At 49.5% G+C, this 18,732-nt stretch overlaps 2 protein-coding genes across 15 annotated transcripts in view; one reads left to right on the top strand and one right to left on the bottom strand.

Moving 5' to 3' along the window:
* The window catches only part of PMFBP1 (polyamine modulated factor 1 binding protein 1), a 79,728-nt gene extending 77,648 nt beyond the window's left edge, over positions 1-2,080 (top strand). For all 11 annotated transcript variants that reach the window (XR_014528519.1, XR_014528520.1, XM_083513493.1 and 8 more), the window contains 2 exons: positions 863-933; positions 1,786-2,080. Coding sequence is in view for 9 of the 11 variants with exons in the window: in XM_083513493.1 (XP_083369619.1) it covers positions 863-933; positions 1,786-1,846 (132 nt within the window). In the remaining 2 variants the exon portion in view is untranslated. The remainder of the gene's footprint in view (positions 1-862; positions 934-1,785) is intronic.
* A 169-nt stretch (positions 2,081-2,249) lies between these two features.
* On the bottom strand, positions 2,250-18,338 carry DHX38 (DEAH-box helicase 38). Of its 4 annotated transcripts, none has more exons than XR_014528527.1 (27): positions 14,860-14,976; positions 14,260-14,599; positions 13,927-14,114; positions 13,718-13,834; positions 13,328-13,493; positions 13,082-13,200; positions 12,918-12,994; positions 12,412-12,567; positions 12,129-12,290; positions 11,918-12,025; positions 11,110-11,231; positions 10,870-11,007; positions 10,539-10,725; positions 10,158-10,343; positions 7,606-7,746; positions 7,392-7,502; positions 7,188-7,304; positions 6,274-6,381; positions 6,078-6,190; positions 5,721-5,929; positions 4,978-5,132; positions 4,701-4,856; positions 4,476-4,610; positions 3,375-3,500; positions 3,150-3,245; positions 2,545-2,746; positions 2,250-2,451 (listed from the first exon to the last, which is right to left on the bottom strand). XR_014528527.1 is itself a non-coding variant. In XM_083513564.1 (27 exons), the coding sequence occupies exons 2-27, from the start codon at positions 14,586-14,588 to the stop codon at positions 2,367-2,369; spliced, it is 3,729 nt and encodes a 1,242-aa protein (XP_083369690.1). In that variant the 5' UTR covers positions 14,589-14,599; positions 18,260-18,338; the 3' UTR covers positions 2,250-2,366. The 4 variants fall into 4 exon arrangements, 2 of the variants coding, with proteins under 2 accessions (XP_083369690.1, XP_083369689.1); XM_083513564.1 differs by lacking the exon at positions 14,860-14,976 and adding an exon at positions 18,260-18,338 and having other exon boundaries at positions 2,545-2,666; XM_083513563.1 differs by having other exon boundaries at positions 2,545-2,666; positions 14,860-14,988.
* Between the last annotated feature and the right edge of the window lie 394 nt (positions 18,339-18,732).

Genomic DNA, 18,732 nt, shown 5'->3' with positions numbered 1-18,732 from the left:
CTATAAATTACAACTGAGAGATTCTCTGTCTGCCAGTTGAAATTTACATCTGGTGTGTGAGCTACCTTCTTAAGAAGAGTTTATCATTTAACGATCAAGGGTCTTCGGATTGTTAGAAATCTTTTATTTTTAATTCTGTTTTGACAAAACTGTTGACTTCAAAAGTATTTTTTCTATGTCACTGTGGGAAAGAAATGTGGTTTGATAAGGAATGCTGTGAAGACCTTAAGGTCTTAAGTTTTTAAAATGCGTATTGAACTGTTAATAAGATTAAGAACACTCAGTATGGCAAATACATTGTTGGACACTCCATTGACTGTTGGCATCTTACAGCAATTATTGGATGAGCAGTTAAGAGAGATCAGAGCTGAGATTGATAAAATGGTGAATGAAAATGGACCAGAGAAGGATGAAATGGAAAATGGTATTAAAGAGGGCACAGAGACTTTGGAGAACAATATCAAAAAAGGATTTCCAGAACAGGAGAGTGAAATGGTAGAGTTGGAGGTAGCAGATAATGAAATGGAGAAGTCCTTTGCACCAGTGTCTAGAGGAATGAAACACCCAAATGGCACGAGTTATGATGTTGAAGGAATGGAATGAAGCCATGGACATCCTGAGCTGGCAGAGACAGAAAATCAGAAGTCCCTTTCACATCTCTTTTCCTTTTATATTTCTTCCTCTTTTTTCCTTTTGTTTTCCTTGTTGTCCTCTACTCTGGGACATTATTGAGATTATTCTTTCTCTTTTCATTTTTGTTCATTTTGTATTGTATTGTATTGTATTGTATATTACAAAAAAAGCCTTAATGAAATCTTAAGGGAAATAACACACACACAAAGTCTCCTCTTTCTCGTTGCAGGCTTTCCACAGCAGTGATTTGGACCCAGGTGCTGTACTACCACAGCCTTGGCCTACGTTCCCAGCGGATGAGTAAGTCCTTCTGTTCTCCCCCACTCCTCCCCTTGGACAATGCCAGCACCAAGGAGTTTCCCTGCCTTCAGGGGACTTGCTGACTCACAACCTCCTGCAGTGACATGAGTTAGCTTCCAAGCCAGGGACTGCCTGGACCAATCTTTTGAGGCAAGGTAGGATGCTTCTGATGGCAGGAAGGCACTTTGCACAAGCTTGGCTTAAAAAGTTATTTTCTTGGCTCACACATGCAGGCTGGGGCATCATAGCACCCTACACAAAGCACCAGAAACCTCTGAAAAGCCTGCAAAAGCAGAGTGTAGTGAAGCCTCTGTAAGGAACTGCCTGGTATAGCAGACTATGGGGTTCTGTTATACAGCAATCTTTTTCCAGTAGCCACTGAGATGAGCCCTGGGCATTTGCCTCCCCCCCCCCCCACAGCTTTCCTGCAATAGTCCTCTGGCTATTGTGAAGTTCTGGCTCCCCTCACTCCTGGCAATAGTGGCTGGGGCTGATGGAATCTATCATCATCCAGAGGGCCACATGCTTAAAGCCAGGGGCTGGTAGCAGACCAGGCCACAGTTCCCCAACCGACCTCTAATGGAGTTACATACCAATATTGGGAGGGAAAAGTATTTAAATAAACTCTTTATCCAACATTATGTCTAGAACTGACTTTAGTCCTTGGGTGTACAGAAGCCATTTCCACTCTCGAAGTAATGGCATTCAAATATATGCCATCTTATTTTCAGTCCCCCCTAGAGATTCCCTGAGCAAATTGTTAGTCAAGTCAAACAGCATGGATGTAGAAAGCCATTCCTGCTGCACCTCCCCACCCCCACCCCAAATCATCATCATTATTACCATTTGCAGCTCTCACTGCTTGAGCCGGAAACAAAGCAAAGTGCTGGCTACAAAGTGGAACCTGTCCTAGCCCCACCACGGCTGCTGGATACCTATTCTTCGCCACACACGCTGGCCCCCTCCCTGCCCAGCAGAGGACACACCTTGGTGCCTGTCGCGCCAGGCTCCAGTGAATATTTGGATGGGGACCGGCCGATCGACTAATCATGTGACTTCTTACGCAGAAGAAGAAAGAAAAAAAGAGCTTGTGCAGATACTAAGCTAATAAATGGGGAAGTGCTGAGCCACTTTCCCCAAAAAACCACACGTCGTGCTGTGAGTGTGTATAAGGCAAAAGGGAGGCAGGTGGCAGAAAGCAGGATGTCTTACAGCCCATTCATGGGCCGAGGGAGGGTAGGGCTCCCCACAGGTACACCCCAAACACACCTTGCACCAAGGAAGAGGCCAAACAAAAGCAACTGCTCAAAATCAGGTCAGGAAGCAGCAACATTTATATAAACAATAAAATTATTTTTTCCATGTCCATCCAAGGTGGGCTCTGCCCAACTAAGCACAGCAGGGTCTTCTGTACAGAGCTGGGAGGGCAGGGGTTACAGACCAAAGCGAGCTGGTGTGTGGCGTGGGGTGGCAGGCTGGCCTTGCTCCTTGCGTCCCGGCGTGTAGATCTTGGTGGACCTACAGGGAGGGGAGGAAGGAGATGTCAGAATCGCACTGCTTGGCCCAAGCACGCACCCTCCTCTTTACCCACCCCTACTGAAAGAAGCATACCTGACGCTGCCCACCGGGTTGCGGCGCTCTTGCTCCTCTCGGCGGGCACGCAGCTGCTCTTCGGCCAGAGCCATCTCCTCCTCCATGGCTGAAGCTTCCTCTTTGGCCCTTCGGCGGCTCTCCTGGGGCAGAGCAAGCAGACTGAATGCAACTGAAGCAGGCAGGAGCTGACCTCACCCTTCCGACGTAGCACTCTTTTTTACTGGAATATGTTTCAAATTGACAAAGCAAGAGTGCACACTCAGGATACCCCAACACTTAAGGAACAGCTACACTAGCCTGAGTTAGGAGAGCCCATGACATGCTTTCCTGGATTAGAGTTAAGGTCAGTGCTCCTTTGCGGAAACTGGCCAGGCAGCCTTAGGGAAGCCACAATATGCCTTTTGCCCCGCCCTGCTATACAGGACAACTTTAGCTATGGGCACACAGAGGAACAGCCCCCTTGAAAGCTCTTCACCCCATCCACTACTTAAGGAAGGAGGGAGCCAAGCTCAGTCTGTTCCTCAGCATTACAGCAGCAGAAAAAAAACACCGACCTTGAGAGCAGCTACAAAACAGGAGGACTGGTTCTGCAGCCACCAGCAGCTCCAGCTCAAATCCCTTACCTGACGAGACTTGCCAGCATGTTTGATGCTGTAGAACATGGGTCCCAATTCAGCCAGCCATTCACCATCCACTGCTGTGACACACTGCATGTACTCCTGTAGGGGGATAGACAGGAGGGTTGGTCAGCCCATGGGGAAGCTGAGAGACACCCCCCTCCAATGACTAGGAAAGAAAGACCACAGCAAAGCTAACGGCATTACAGGCAGTCCCCCCCCCCCACTCACCTTAGTGGTCATTACAAGCTCATGGTAGACAATGTAATCAGGTGTGTAGCCCATGCCAAAGAGCGAGCTGGTTGGATGCAGGTGGCAGGGCATTCCAGTGCGGACATTGACATACTCGCCAATCCCCTGAAGCAAAGAAGGAGCATGGTCAGCACAGTCCCAGCACAACCACCCACAGGCTCTGCCCTGGCACAACTGAGGCAGCTAAATCAGTCTAAGGGTGCTTCGGTAGTCCAGCATCCTGTTCTCATAGGGGCTGATCAGATTGGAAGTGGGACCCAAGCACAACACCAACTCTTCCCACTCACAGTTCCAGCAACAATGAGTCTGTGGCAAACCACCTCCGATGCTGGTGGGAGTGTTAGCCTTCATAACATATACCTTTATCCTCCCTAAAAGATATTTCACACCACCTGCTACCTGATTCGTGTTTGCTGGGGAGTGAGCCAAGGAGCATCTCCATCAAAAGCAGGCACTCTACCATGAAGATGCTGCCCCCCCCCCCAGCATCTTATAAATGACAGAACCAGGTCGGGGGGAATGAAGCAGAAGGAAAGGGGAAAGGGTTTTAAAAGGGTTAGGGGCACAATAGTAAAAGAAGGCTTCCAAACCAACTAATGGAAAAGTGTGAACGGCTAGACTTCTTTGCTGGTCTGAATCAGACTGGTGGTTTCCCCCCACCACTGCTCTAGACAATCAAGAAGCAGCCTTTCAACGGACAGAAACCCAGCTAGGAAGAAACCACTGCTGAGCTAGAAGGGGCAATAAGTAGTGAGATCAACTATACAGGAATAAGGAAAGGGATAACATAGCCAGGGATGCCTTGTGGGCTGGAGCAGAAGATTGGCTCTTAGGAGTCCCTACATCAAATCCATAGCAGGAGTGACTGAATACAGGAAGAGGTACTGAAGCTGAACTCAGGTAGAACCAAGAAGGAAGATAAATTGCGGGGGGGGGGGGGGGGGTTGGCTTTGAAGCACAGATTAAAAAACTCCTCTGGGTAGCGCCATCGTTTGCAACAGGGAGCATGATGTTCCTTATACCCACTCACTTGTCTACCTACCCAACCCAAAACACACCCCGGTGCAAGTTCTTGCTCACCTTCAGTTTGGCAGCCTGGTGAAAGTAGGCAGCACAGATGCACTTGCGAACAATATCCCAGTCAGTGCCACAGGATGCCAGGCTCATGCGTTGCTGCACCATAATGTCCTTCAGCTGTGCTCGCACCTCTCGCACCTGGAAGAGCAGCAAGAGCTGTCAAGCCTGGAGCCCACAGCCCCCTTCAGGTCCTTGCCCACCCCACTTTCCCCCTCTCCCAGCAGGCACCTTGCGCATGGCCTTGGCATGGATAAAGTGCTCGTTGCACCAAAGTGTAGAGTAGCTGTTGTTCTTCCATTGCAGGTAAACGTTCAGGTAAGTCAAGTGATCACTCTCAGGAACAGCAAACTTCTCCCGCACCTGGTCACTCTCTTCCTCCCGGCCCTGCAGGGAAGGCAACAGGAAGGTGAAGAGAGGAGGAGGGAAGGAGGTGGCAATGCAGCCTGGCGGTTGCTAAGGTCCCAGGAACTGCCCAGCCCCTTCCCCGCTTTGAGATCAGGCTCACCTTGGGCCGGTAGAAAATGGCTGGAACAGAGAGCATGGAGACAATCAGCAGGATCTCTGAGCTGCAGCCCATGTCACAGGAAACGATCAGCATCTTGGAGAGAGCCGGATCAAGGGGAAACTCGACCATCAGACGCCCCGTGGATGTCAACCCACCTAAAGGGAAGGCAGCACTAATGAGACAGGCCTCCCAGCTGAGTGATATAAACAGAAAGGAATGTAAGCTCTTTTTATATGCAGTAACAGCAGCAAGAATATTACTGGCCCAAAAATGGAAGCAAGAAGAATTACCGACGATTGAAGAATGGAGGATGAAGTTAATGGACTATGCAGAACTAGATAAACTAACAGGAAGGATTCGAAACCAGCGGGACCAGAAATTCACAAAAGACTGGAGTAAATTTATGGACTATTTGAAAAGTATTTGTGAAGATCAGACGATGTTTGTAGGTTTGCAATAGGTTTTGTGAGGAGTATTGTTGGAAGTATTGCAAAAATGGAGAAGGGGAAGGATGATTTGTTAAGAGATGTAAAGGCAATATAAAGTTAAGAAATGCATAAGTGGTTAAAACGGTGGATCATCAGAGGTGCTGATGGAAGTCTAAAAAGATTGTATAAGTGATAAGTTTTGTGGTACATTTTATAATTTATATGTTAAATTCAATAAAAATTATTTTTTTAAAAAAAGAGACAGGCCTCCCAGCTATGCCACACCACATCACCTCACCAGGTTGCCCCCTCTACCTGTGTTGTCTAGTGCCCCAAGGATCCACAACTGGTACATGGAGTTTAGCATATTGTCTTCAGGAGGGGGGTCCATGAAGTGGAACTGCAGCAGGTCCTGCACACCCAAGGACTTGAGGAGCAGCACTACATTGGCCAAGTTGGTGCGCTGAATCTCTGGGACTGTGGTTGTCAGTAGTTCATTCTTGTATGCACTCTGGGTGTACAGCCTGTCCAGGAGAGAAAACAGCTGCTCAGATGGGGACAGCCCTGGGAGACCTGCCACCCCAGCAAAGTTAACTTCCGTAGTCAAAGACACACCCCTGACGCTCCCACCCAACATTGGTAGGAGGGATGGCTCACACACACAGTTCCTACCTGAAACACTGACCTGGGCCCGTCCTTCCAGCTCGGCCCGAGCGCTGGTTTGCGTTGGCCTGGCTGATTGGGTAGATCTGCAATGCATCCATGCCAATTCGTGGGTTGAAGACCTGGGGCAAAAGAGGGAAGATGAGCCACGGTTTCAGCCTAAACCTGCAGGCTACAGGGCTCTGCACAACCCAACCCGCTTCACCTTCAGCTTGCAGTAGCCAGAGTCAATCACAAACATGATCCCATCCACTGTCAGCGAGGTCTCTGCAATGTTGGTGGCCACAATGCACTTCCGAACGCCATCTGGTGCCTGCCAGAAACACAGGTGTCAATTGCAGAAGGCAACTTCCATCTCCTTCCAGGCCAAGGGAAGCTCTTTGAGCTAAACGCTTTGAACTCTCTAGCTCTCCACTTTAGCAAGCCTCTCAGGTCAGCACCAGCCAAGGGTCAAAGTCTCCTGCCTGGTCTTATCCACTGGTGCATAATACTGGGTGCTGATGCCTCACTGTCTACAAGACTCTTCCAGGTCGGTTTCATTCAGGTTTTCACCTGTTCTTTTCACTCCCTTGGTGCATGTTCAATGCTCTGCTCTACGGCCTTTGACCTGCTCTTCCATGACTCCAGTCTGCAGCTGCCCAGGTTCGAGGCCTAATTCCAGTTCTAACTGCTCCTGGCTGTTCATTGATAGCACTCTACTTTCCATGATGCTTTGGAACCAGTTGCCTCAAGACACCGATGTTGCTTCAGGAAAACTGGCAACTGCATTGCAACTCCACTACCTCTCTCCTTGTGCTTGGGCTGACCCAATACAAACTTTCAGGGCTCACACCTAACATAGCAGAACAAAGTCCTGAAACTACCTTGATGGGACACAACAACACACATCCCAAATAAGACAGCCTTCCTCTGCTATGTGTTAGAAAACACATGGCAAGAAGCCCCCGTACAAAAAACAGCAGCAGTTCCCAACCAAGCCTTCCAACTCATGTAATGCAGAAGATCAAGCAACAAGCTTAGGGGGAGGTGCAATTTTACTCTCCACAGAAACACACACCAACCCCTGCTCTTCAAGCACAGAAGGGAAATCTCTCTCTCTGACACACCCCAGTTCAATACCTTCTGGAAAATCTTGGCCTGCAGATCAGATGGCAGCTGGGAGTAGATGGGCAAGACAGCCAGGGCAGGTGCATTCTCCAGCTCCTCCAGGTGCTCCACAATCTGTTCCGACGTGACCTGTGATGAGGAAGGTGAGAGTCAACTGCATGCAGGAGAGAGGGCAGGGCTGGCAACTCAGGGGTTATTTTACTCAACAGTATGCACCTCAATGTCCTCCTGGCCTGGCATGAAGATCAGAATATCCCCTGGGGCACTTGAGAGGTGGACTTGCAAGGCCTGTTTCACGGCTGCTTCCACATAGTCTTCTTGTGGGGTCTGAAAGAGAGAGGGAAGAGACTTAACACACCCTCCCGGCCACGGTCCACAACCCTCCCAGAAAGTAAAAAGCAGACAAATTCCTGCTCCGATCTCCACATACCTTACTGAAGAGGACATCAACAGGAAAGGTGCGACCTGGAATGTGGAAAATGGGCACATTCCCAAAGAAAGCAGCAAACTTCTCTGCATCCATGGTGGCTGAAGTAACAATCAGCTTCAGGTCTGAGCGCCGGGCCACAACCTGTAGGAGGAAAAGAGGGCAGGTGTCACAAAAGATGGGAAGACTCACCTACCCTCAGAGCAAGGGAGAAGCACCACACAGCACATCTTTCCAAACATTGGATGCAGAAGTAGCCCATTTCATCCCCCTCTCAGATGGAGAGAAACAAAGATAAATATTCCTTCTTGTAACAAAGGGATTGTACTTGGCTGCATGGTGCTCTGTGTCAAAACTCTGCTTCCTTGTTACGAAAGGCAAGAAGAGCTGCCTGAGTGACATAGGGGCAATGGGCACAAACGACAGGCTTTGTCTCAGTTCCATCAACAAGTGAGAACAGCAAACCTCTTACTGTATTGCAATTCAGCAGCTTTACATCACAGGCTCCCTCTCTCTGCTCCACAATGGCCACTCTCAGGTCATGTATAAATTTTCTTGGGAGGCTAAAACAATTTCCCACCAACTTTTGAACATTGCTTTTATTATGTAAAAATTGTGTCCCTTTATTCCTTTTTGTTTTCTCCAAAGCAGACTGCAGTGCCAACTCTGTCCCCATGTCTACTCTGGCACTACTAGGGCAAGGCCTGAAAACATCACCCCAACAGGCATTCATTCACCTGCTCACTTCAAATGTGATCTATGCCACCTACTGTCAGCAGCTAGGAGCATCAAAACTAAACACTGGAGAGACATGTCAGGAGTGAACATGAACCACTGATACCAAACTGTATGGGAAACAGCCGCACTAGAAAAGCTAAGCAACAAACTGAAATTAGCACAGGGACATACAAAAGAGGATGCCTTCATCCTGGTGTGTTTCCCCTTTATTACATACACAGGCCAATACGACAACTACATAACCGCCCCCTCCCCGACATAAGACAACAACATAAACATGCGCCCCCCGACAGCACAGAAATTGATATGGCTAATTTGACCCAACAACTCCCAGCCCCTCACACACAGGAACAAAATTCACTGCAGCCAACCTAAAGCAACCAACCATGCTCTGGGCTCCTCAATCTCTTGCACCATCAATGAAAATAAATAAATAAATAGATAAAGAACCTATCCATGTGATGCCGACACAAAACTCGACGTGTACACTTTGCAAAAGAAGGAAATAACACTACCTCCTTCTCTCCCTCACCTCTTCCCTACCCCACACTCACAATGCCTACGATAGCAGTATCTCTCACCAAATGTAACAACTGTAGAAAAAACTCTATGAACTGAAAACAGAGGTGCTATATGTACCTTTGTTATCCGTGAAAATCTTTCAATAAAAAACAATTTTTAAAAATGTGATCCATGTTCATCACCTGCCAGAGAGGCCCTTCTGAATTCTACATAGGACGGCAAGTCTCAACACAAATGGCAAAAAGATCCAGTACTATAACTCCTGGGCTGAACCAAGACGAAGCATTTTTAACCCATTTTATGTATTAATTGGATTATAAATGTGAATTAATTAGGTACTTGCAACTGCCTTTTCTGTATTTCACTTCCTTTTCACACTGCTTACAATACCCCTCCCTTGCAAACCATGTGTTTCTACTATAGCTGTGGATCAGAATTTTTAAATTATTATTTTTATTTAACAAAACTTATACAGTTGAACCTTGGATCCCGAATGCCTTGCAATTCAAACATTTTGGCTCCCAAAAGCTGCAAACCTGGAAGTGAGTGTTCTAGTTTGCAAACGTTCTTTGGAACCCGAATGTCTGACATGACTTCCGCAGCTTCCGATTGGCTGCAGGAGCTTCCTACAGCCAACTGGAAGCCGCGCCTTCGTTTCCAAACATTTTGGAAGTCAAACAGACTTCCGGAATGGATTCTATTCAGCTTCCAAGGTACCACTGTATACTGCTTGGTTGCAACAGAACCTCCAAGAGGCTTACGAGAAATAAAAATAATTAAGAACAAGCAGATAAAACATTTAAATGGCGACTAACATCAGCAGCAAAGCAAAAAGAGAGTAACACATGACAAAATATACGTGCCTGGATAGGCTTGCCTAAACAAAAATGTTTTAAGCAGGTCCCAGAAAGAGTACAGCAAAGGTGCCTGCTGGATGCCAATAGGCAGAGAGTTCCAAATTGTAGGTGCTGCCACACTAAAAGATTTGATTCTTTACAAGTGTGGAATGAGTATTGTGTGGCAGCTGTAATAGCGCCCATTCCATACATCAAAGCAGTCAAGTGGACACCTATGAGGTAAGGTCATCTCACAAGGATAACACTTCATTCATCTGATGTGAGATGAGTCCATGACAGCTTATTGTGCCATAATAAAGGTGCTAAAGGTGCCCCAAGACTCTCTTGGCTTTTTTCTGCACAAGACTCAAACAAGGGCTCCCCTTCTGGGACTTTGCACTGTATAAGCAACTGAAGTCTAAGTGAATCCACCCACAGTCCCACCAAGCAAGTACTGACCTCACGCAGGAGGCCGAAGAGAACGTCTGTGTTGAGGGAGCGTTCATGCGCTTCATCCATAATAATAGCACTATAATGGTCAAGGTCAGCTTCGCGCAAAGACTCACGCAGCAGGATCCCATCCGTCATGTACTTGATCACAGTGTTCTCTGAAGTGCAATCCTCAAAGCGGATGGCATATCCCACCTGAGAGATATTGGGGGCAGGGAGAGAAATATGTGAGAAGAACTTAACAAAAGACAACAAGCAGAGCACATCACGCCACGGGTACAGTGATGAGGGACCATCTTACCTGCAGCTGAGCCAAACCCTTACCCCCCAGCACTGCCAATACAGGTGCTTCCTACTGGCCCCCTCTCCCCTGTGCCCTTCTGTGCTCACCTCCTCACCAAGGCTCACGCTCATCTCCTCACTGACACGCTTGGCCACTGACATCGCTGCCACCCGGCGGGGCTGTGTGCAGCCAATCAAGCCATAGTCCGTATAGCTGTCCTCGTGCAGGTACTGTGTCAATTGCGTGGTTTTCCCGCTGCCTGTCTCCCCCACCACAATCACAATGCTGTTGTCCCTGCAAGAAGAAGAAGAGACAGGTTCTGACACCAGCTCCCCAAAGTTAGGCCCCTCGCCTGGACCCTGAGGTCTCTGCCCACCCAGTAAAGCAGAGAGAAGTTGCTGCTGAGGCTGAGGGCAAGGGACTGGGGAAAGGTCTCACCTAATGACTGTCAGCAGTTCCTGCTGCACAGCAAAGATGGGCAGATACTGCCTCTGCTCCACAATTGACTTCTTCTTGGCAAACTCACTGCTCGCTTCACTCTTCTCCTTCATGTGATCAGCAAATTTCTGTTCTGTCCTGAAAGGAGAGTTCAGGTCTTGTGGTCATCACCTCACAAGGCCCACCCTCCCTTAGAAGCCCTACTTGCTGCTGTCATCCTGCAGCAGGCGAGGCCCCTACCTGTAATCCACAGTGCCATCCTCTGCCAATTTTTGGTTGGGACCCTCTTCATCTTCCTCCTTCTTGATGCCCATGATGTTCCCCAGTTTGGTGCCTGCCAACTCCCAATGCTTGTGCTGGGCCTGAAATGACAGTAACCACAGAGAGAGAGAGAGAGAGAGAGAGAGAGAGAGAGAGAGAGAGAGAGATCCATGAAAACTATTCAGACTTTGGCATGCTACAAACAGTGTCGGTTGTCCTACAGTTTACTCATCCCTGCTCTGAATGGTAGCCACACCTGCCCGTTAAACACAGCCTCTCTGCTGCCTCCTCTCAACACTAAATTGCAACTTGCCACTAAACTGCAACTTACTGACACCTGCAAAACCAGCACAATTCTGGACTTGACTATTGTTGTTTTGTGAGGAAGGGTAGCATAGAAACGTTTTCAATCATAAAATACAGTGGTACCTCGGGTTAAGTACTTAATTCATTCTGGAGGTCCGTTCTTAACCTGAAACTGTTCTTAACCTGAAGCACCACTTTAGCTAATGGGGCCTCCTGCTGCTGCCACGCTGCCGGAGCTCAATTTCTGTTCTCATCCTGAAGCAAAGTTCTTAATCTGAAGCACTATTTCTGGGTTAGCAAAGTCTGTAACCTGAAGTGTATGTAACATGAGGTACCACTGTAAAGTCTCAAGCAGCTGCAGCTACATTCCTGCTTGGAAAGACAAGTTTGCCCCCAGCAGGCAAGTTTCCTTACTCAATGGAGATTAAGCCCACAAGAAGAGTGGGGGGAGAGAGAGACCCAATAGAAACTCAGACTGTACCTTTTTACGCTCCTTCTGTTCGCGGTGCTTGCGCACCAACTGGCTGCCTTTGCGGGCAATGATCGCCAGGTCGGAAGTAGCATCCTTGACAGGGATGACGGGCTCAGGCTAGAAGCAAGCAAGAAAAATGATCCACAAAGGAACAGCCCTGCCCTGACTTCAACTCCCCCCTCCCTATTTGCTGCCACCACTTGTTTAGAGTCTGGCCTACCTGCTTCGTGAAAACAATGCGCCCATCCAGGAAGGGAGGCACCAGGTTGTGAACCAGAAGATGAACCTTCGCAGCGTTATCCTCCTCAAAGTCCTCGTCCACCTCCAGTCGGTGCACCACACCGCTTGTCAACATGCGGTTGGTCTCCCAGCGCTCATTATCCTACCAAGCAGAAAACAAGGCCAGGCCACTCAGCAGCCTCTCAGTTTTAAGGGAGCCTTTCCAGTGACAATGGTCATGTGTTCGCCACCACTGGGCGCCACCCTCTCCAGCACTCCCCTACCTCATTTATCTGCCTACGCTGAGCTGAGATGCGCTTCTGCTTTTGCTTCTGCAGGTGCTGTTCCCGCTTCCTCACGTACTCCTCTGATGAAGAAGCCAGGGGATTGTGGAACTCGTCGTAGCCCTCATCCATCATGTACCAGTCCCTGTCAGCTTGCTGAGGGTGGGGTGGGGGACAAGAAGAAAGTTTCAGCAATACAAGCCAGAGACACACTCTCACCAATCTTGTTCATTATGACACACCTCACTGGAGCTGAGCTGGCACTTTGGAAAAGGCAGCCTTCAATGGCCACCAAACACAGCCATTACCCACACAGGGCCTGAGCCCAAGAACACCCACATGTGACAACCACCAAGCCCTTCTCCTTCACTTCCAACTCTCCCCGAAGAGAGAGCCAAACAACTCTGGGCACCCTCACTTTCCAAGGTACAAGATGAAGAAGATAAATAACCCTAGTGAGGGGGCGTCTGTTTGGGATCATTTGTTAAAGAGTGCTACACACTCACCCGCTGGTCATCTTCCCACTGCTGTTGCTCCTCCTCAGTTTCAAAAGCAATGCCATCCTCACCATCTTCACGCCTTCCTAAGAATGAAAAGTATCATGAAGGCCTGATTCTGGCCCCAGACTGCTGAGTCCTCCTCCCCCACTTCAGCTTTCCCAGTCCCTAACCTCTGCCTCTGGAGAGCCAAGGTGTTGCACCAGAGTGTCTTTGATGGTCAGCCCAGTCATTGTATTTGTATGAAGGCGTTGGCAATGGGGTGTCCTCTGGGTACTTGCTCCTGACAGACCTGTGAGAGCAGCCAGGAGAAACATAGTCAAGGGAATAGCCCAGAGGGCAAGGACTGCTTGCTCCAGCCAGGCTTCTTCAATCAGCCTCATTCCCCACAGCCCCAAGTTTGATTTGCACCTCCATACCGGTCACGATCACGCCGTTCGCTATCCCGGGAGGCAGATCCCCGGTGACTTCTCTCCGAGTCCCGGTAAGAGGGCGTGGGGGAGGGAGACTCCCACTGGGAGCGGCGTGAACTGTTGTAGCCACTGTCCTCTTCCTCCCAGCTGGAGCGGGAAGGTGTAGCTGCATCTAGACACAAGAAGGAAACCACCAGTTAGCTTGGACTGCTCCCCCTTCTGCCACCCCAGCACCCTTTGCTCCCAGGGTCCCAGCACAACTGCCATGAAAATGTGCCACAGCCATGCATAGCCCAGCAGTTGCTCACCCAACCCCCTACACAGAGGAAGAAGAAGACAACAGTCTACAGACGCTCCCCATCATCCAGGTGGAGTGGGCAGATAGAGAGAGGGCACCTTTGGGTCGGTGGCGAGGACTCTCTGGTTCGTTCTTCCGACTACTGCTGCTCCTCTCTGAGGAGGCCTCTCTCTCTGAGCGGCTGCTGCTGCTGCGTCGACTTCGGTCCCGCTCATCTGTGGAGGCAACCTATGATCAACCATGGCCCACCCAGTGAAAAGACCAGTGGCAGTCCTGGGGGGCAGAGCTACTCATGAGCAGGAATTACCTCGGTCCCGTTTGCGATCATGTTCCCGCTCCCGGCCGTGGTCCCTCTTGCGCTCTTTTTCCTCCTTGGAGGAGGCATAAACCCCATGCTCACGACGTTCCCTTTCCCGCTGCCGGCTGCGCTCCCAAAACTCCTCACTGACTCCTCCAGTGTGAGATGGTGTCTCCACACGGGCTGAGCGATAATGCCTGGAAAGTGGAAGAAGAGGAGGTCTGAGCTGTGGGGTAATCACCCACTGGGGAAGTTTTCACCCCAACAAATTCAGCTCTTGCTTTCTTCCCTAAGAAGTAGCTACCGTTGTAGAAAGAGCAGCTTCCCAAGCCCTCCCCTCACCTGTCCTTGCGGCTGCTGCGCCCAGCTGGGTCGTCGTCCTCTTCCTCGCCGGCAGCGCCCTCATCCTTGCCCTCAGCCCAGTCCTTATAGGAGGAGACCCGGGACCTCTTTCGATCCTCAGCCCCGTTGTCCTTCTCCTCCCGCTCGCGGCGCTTCTGGGCGGCCAGGAGGTCCAGACCCAGCAGGGAGGTGCGGGGCGCCGGGATCTTGAAGACGTGCTGCTCCTCGGCGGCGCTTTTCTTCTTGATCAGGAGGCCGCCGACCTGCGTCTCCGGCTCCAGGCCCTCCAGCCGGTGAAGCGACGCCTCTTCCGCCGGGGTGTCCCCCATTGCAGGGCTCTCTGCGGGGAGCAAGGAGGCACTCGAGTGAGCGGGACGGAGACCGGGCGGCAAGGGGGGTGGCGCCTAACGGCGGCGGGGGAAATTGGGCTGCTGGAGGGGCTGCTCGGCCGTTCAGAGTACCGCGAGACGCGCTGCCACTGGACGACACACCGCGCTAAAAGCGGCAGCGGAAGCAGCAGCGCCGCCCAACCCGCTGGCCCGGCCTCGCTTCGCCTTCGGGACAGAGACGGGGGCAGAGCCCTGCCCGCCTCAGCCTCACCCTCCGCCGCCGCGCGGCCGCCGCTTCAAGGCCTGACCCTCCGCTTGCCGGGCGCCGCCATTGCCCGCCCCACAATGCCCCGCGACGGCAGCTGCGACGGCCTCTCCCCGCGCCATAGAGTCGTTATAGAATGTGCAGCAGCGCGGCTCCTAGACCGACCGAGTCCTTGTGCGGAGGCGGGATTTCCGGATTGCAGCCGCCTGGAGGAGGGAACGTAAAAGCCGCCCACAGGAAACTGCGCAAGGAGATCCCGGACTTCCGCACATATGGAGCGGAAGGCGGCAGAACTAGCAGTTTCCCCTCAGAAGAGGAGGGGAATGCCGCTCCCTCAGACAGCAGCGAAAGCAGTTCGAGATCATGGTTGGGAACGGGGCTAATGCAGGGATGGGGAGCTGTGCGGGGACATTCATGGTCCTCCAGGTGCTGTTAAGAGAGCGCAGCTCCCAGCAGCCAGCGTGGCCAAAGACGAGGATGGGAATTGTAGTCCATCCCTCCTCTGCTGGGCCGGAAGTTCCCCAGCCATAGATCATGGAATAGTAGAGTCGGAAGGGGCCGCGGGGGTCGGGGACTTCCGGGGTGGCGCCATCGGTAATGGCGGACTCCCTCTGATCCAGAGGGACCAGCTCTGCGGGAATCGGGTCTGTTCCGCTGCAGCGAAGCGGGGACCCTTGGAAAAAGCACAGGCGGGTGAAGCCTGTGACCATGGGACTCGGCAGGCACCTTTTGCGCCCCCCCCCAACTTGCAAAGGAGCCCGATTACGGGTTCTGGAGCAGAGCGGGGAAGCGGCGCGGTGCTGTGAGTCAACTGCTTCTTCCGTGGAGCGAAGCCACACAGCCGTTACCGGAGAGCGCTGCCTTTTTCCTGGGACAATTTGGCTACAAAACAACTATCCATGAGTAGGCTAATTTGGGAAACAAAGGAACAAAGAAGCAATTTGACACCGAAGCGGAGAGGCATAAACAGGAAGTCTGCCTTCCGTTCTTTGTAAATAGAGCAAAGCAATGAACTTGTAAGCGAAAACCTTGAAAGACGTTTGAAAAGGACTATAATTCTAACATCAAACAAGCGATTTTCCCCTTTGATTGCAAGAGAGGAGGGGGGAAAGGTCTGAATTGTATTTCCCTGCAAAAAGAGAGAAAAGGAAGCTAAAATCCACTGCTTAAAACCTGGGAACGGGTTGCCAGTGAACTGTAAGAATGCCGTACTGTGAATGCGCTGTTGGTGAAAGTACTCTTTTGACAGCTAGCTCTGCAAGTGAGATACAAGTGAGATACAATATTTCTGGCTGGCTTCTCCTGGTTTTAAAGTAACTGGAAAATAACTGAAATTGAAACTGTCGTCTTTTTTGTGAATTGGGGGATTAAAAGAAAAAAAGTTAATTATTTTAAGGCAACAATTTTTGAATGCTACTGTGTCCCCCTAGAGGAAGTTTGAAATCGTTACAACAACAGTTGCACCACGGAAATTTTCCACTTCAAAACAAGTTCTGATCGTGGGATTGACCTTGGCCTTATCTAGAGTGTTATGGCAGATGGAAAGGAGAAAATAGATTTGCTTCAGGAAAAAACGACGAGGTCTGGTAGGTCATTTCGTCCAGACGTTGGGCTGCAGCGAAGAGCATCAACATCTGGCCCTCCTGGATTACCAATAGGAGCTGCATTGGCACAATCTAAACCCAAAGGAATGGCATCTGAAGATATTTTGGCTCAGGCATTAGGTAAAATTAATGAATATTTGGAAAGAATAAGTAAACAAGTAGCTGAAGCATCAGTTAAAATCGATCAAAATACCACAAGTATTAATAATTTGGGACAGAAGGTAAATACTAACACAGAAACTATTGAGAAATTACTACAGGAATCTACCTCGACCCGAAAGACAGCTGAAGAAGCAAAGGAAATAGCAACTGCTGTAGAAGAGAGTTCTGCAGAGTTTTGAGAAATTAAAAAACAAAGTGCGAGACTGGCTTCATTATTATCAGATAATGGAGGCATACAATTTGGACAACAAAATTGGCTTCCAGGGGGGGAAATCAAAATTAGAAACAGAACTGCTAGAACCCAAAACTAAGATTTTGTCAAAGATATATAACTTGCTGTTGAAATGGAATACACAGGATGAAACAGTGAAATCTGCTATGATTAAATGGGCACAAGATGTTGGACATAACATAATGATGGCTGACTGGGAATAGTTATGGACCACAGGTATGAAGTTTACGGCATGTAATGCCTTAAGAGAGAATATTATGAAAATGACACCAGTCAAGCTTGCAAAAATCTATCATTTGCCCGATAATAAATGTTGGAAATGTAAAGAAACTGAAGGTACATTCTTTCACCTTTGGTGGACGTGCCCAAGGATTAATGCTTTCTGGGAGATGATTTATAATGAAATGAAAAGGGTATTTAAATATACCTTTCTAAAGAAACCAGAGGCCTTTCTCCTGGGCATGGTCGGCCAAATGGTGCCAAAGAAGGACAGAACTTTTTTTATGTATGCCACAACAGCAGCAAGAATACTTATTGCAAAGTATTGGAAAACACAAGATCTACCCACTCTGGAAGAATGGCAGATGAAGGTGATGGACTACATGGAATTGGCAGAAATGACTGGCAGAATCCGAGACCAGGGAGAAGAGTCGGTGGAAGAAGATTGGAAGAAATTTAAAGACTATTTACAGAAATATTGCAAAATTAATGAATGTTAGAATGATGTCAGAATGAAGTTAAGTGGTTTAAGCAGCAATGTTATAAAGGTTTATGTAAAAATGGATTGTTAACAGGTGAGAATCCAAAGTTATAATATGTTAAAGGACTAAGATAAAAACAAAGAGGGAGAGAAATTGCTGAATTAACTAACTGAATTGGAATACAAAAAAGGGAGGTGTGAGGAGGTCAGGGAAACAAGGAAATGAATGTAAGGTATGGAAAGACTGATGTATTTTTTAAAGTGTTTTTTATCTTTTTTTGTCTTTTGTATTTTTTCTTTTATTTTTACTTTTGTCTTTCTTTTTTTAATTCACGTAACTCTTTTCTTTGAAACCTTAATAAATATCATTTTTTTAAAAAAAGGAAGGGGCCGCGGGGGTCATCTAGTCCAAGTGGTGGTGGGTCGAGACCTGCTTGTGGGTCACGGCCTGATCCGAGGTGGGTCACAACAGCAGCGCCACCGCTATGCAAATATGTGGTAAACGATTAGAAGATTGATCCCCAAATGCATGTTTGGTTAAAGGTGGATCCGGAGACTGAAAAGGTTGAAGACTGCGGGTCTAGGAGACTTGCAGCCAACAGAGGGGCAAACGCGAGTCCTGCGCTCTCTACCCAAAGTGGCTCGGATTGCAGCCGGATGAGTTTTCAGGAGCCCGAAAATCCCGCGCACCAGAAGGGCCGCTCTTACCCTTTCTTATGTCTGGGGTGACATAACCCGTTGCCCCGGCGACAGACAAGCCTCTTGGACCGGGGGCGGGGCTTCTCCGGGTCCGCCTCCTCCCGCCCTTCTTACGTCAGAGCCAAATCAGCACCTCTTCCCGCGGCTGGAGAGTCTGGTGGGGTAACTTATGCTGTTCGAGGCCTTGCGAGTCACTCCTTGGGCGGGGGGTTCGTCTGACGCCTTTTACGTCCAGCTGCCTCCCTTTTATTCTGCATGGGTGCAATTCCTAGGATAACCTCCCAGTCACTGCTGCAAAGCCTGCATTGGGTGCCAGGGCACAACCCCCTTACCACCGAAAGACAAACAAACTGGGTCTTCAAAAGATGCCCCTCTCCCCTCACCAGAGCTCTCAGGACTCTGCAGATTTACCCCCAGAGCTGGCACCTCTTCCTCAAGCCACGGGTCCGAGGGCAGCTGCAGGGGCCTTCTCCATGAGAGAA

This window comes from Podarcis liolepis (genome assembly GCF_965112155.1).
Source record: "Podarcis liolepis genome assembly, chromosome: 7".
Lineage (NCBI taxonomy): Eukaryota > Metazoa > Chordata > Lepidosauria > Squamata > Lacertidae > Podarcis > Podarcis liolepis.
The sequence above is the reverse complement of the archived record's forward strand: the minus strand, read 5'-3'. Positions and strand labels throughout refer to the sequence as shown.

Coding starts and splice junctions, on each gene's coding strand:
- DHX38 (XM_083513564.1), bottom strand. CDS start 14,588: ATGGGGGACACCCCGGCGGAAGAGGCGTCGCTTCACCGGCTGGAGGGC. Junction 14,115..14,259: donor CGCAGCAGCCGCAAGGACAG/GTGAGGGGAGGG, acceptor TCCACTTTCCAG/GCATTATCGCTCAGCCCGTG. Junction 7,747..10,157: donor TCTTCGGCCTCCTGCGTGAG/GTCAGTACTTGC, acceptor TTCCTCCTACAG/GTTGTGGCCCGGCGCTCAGA.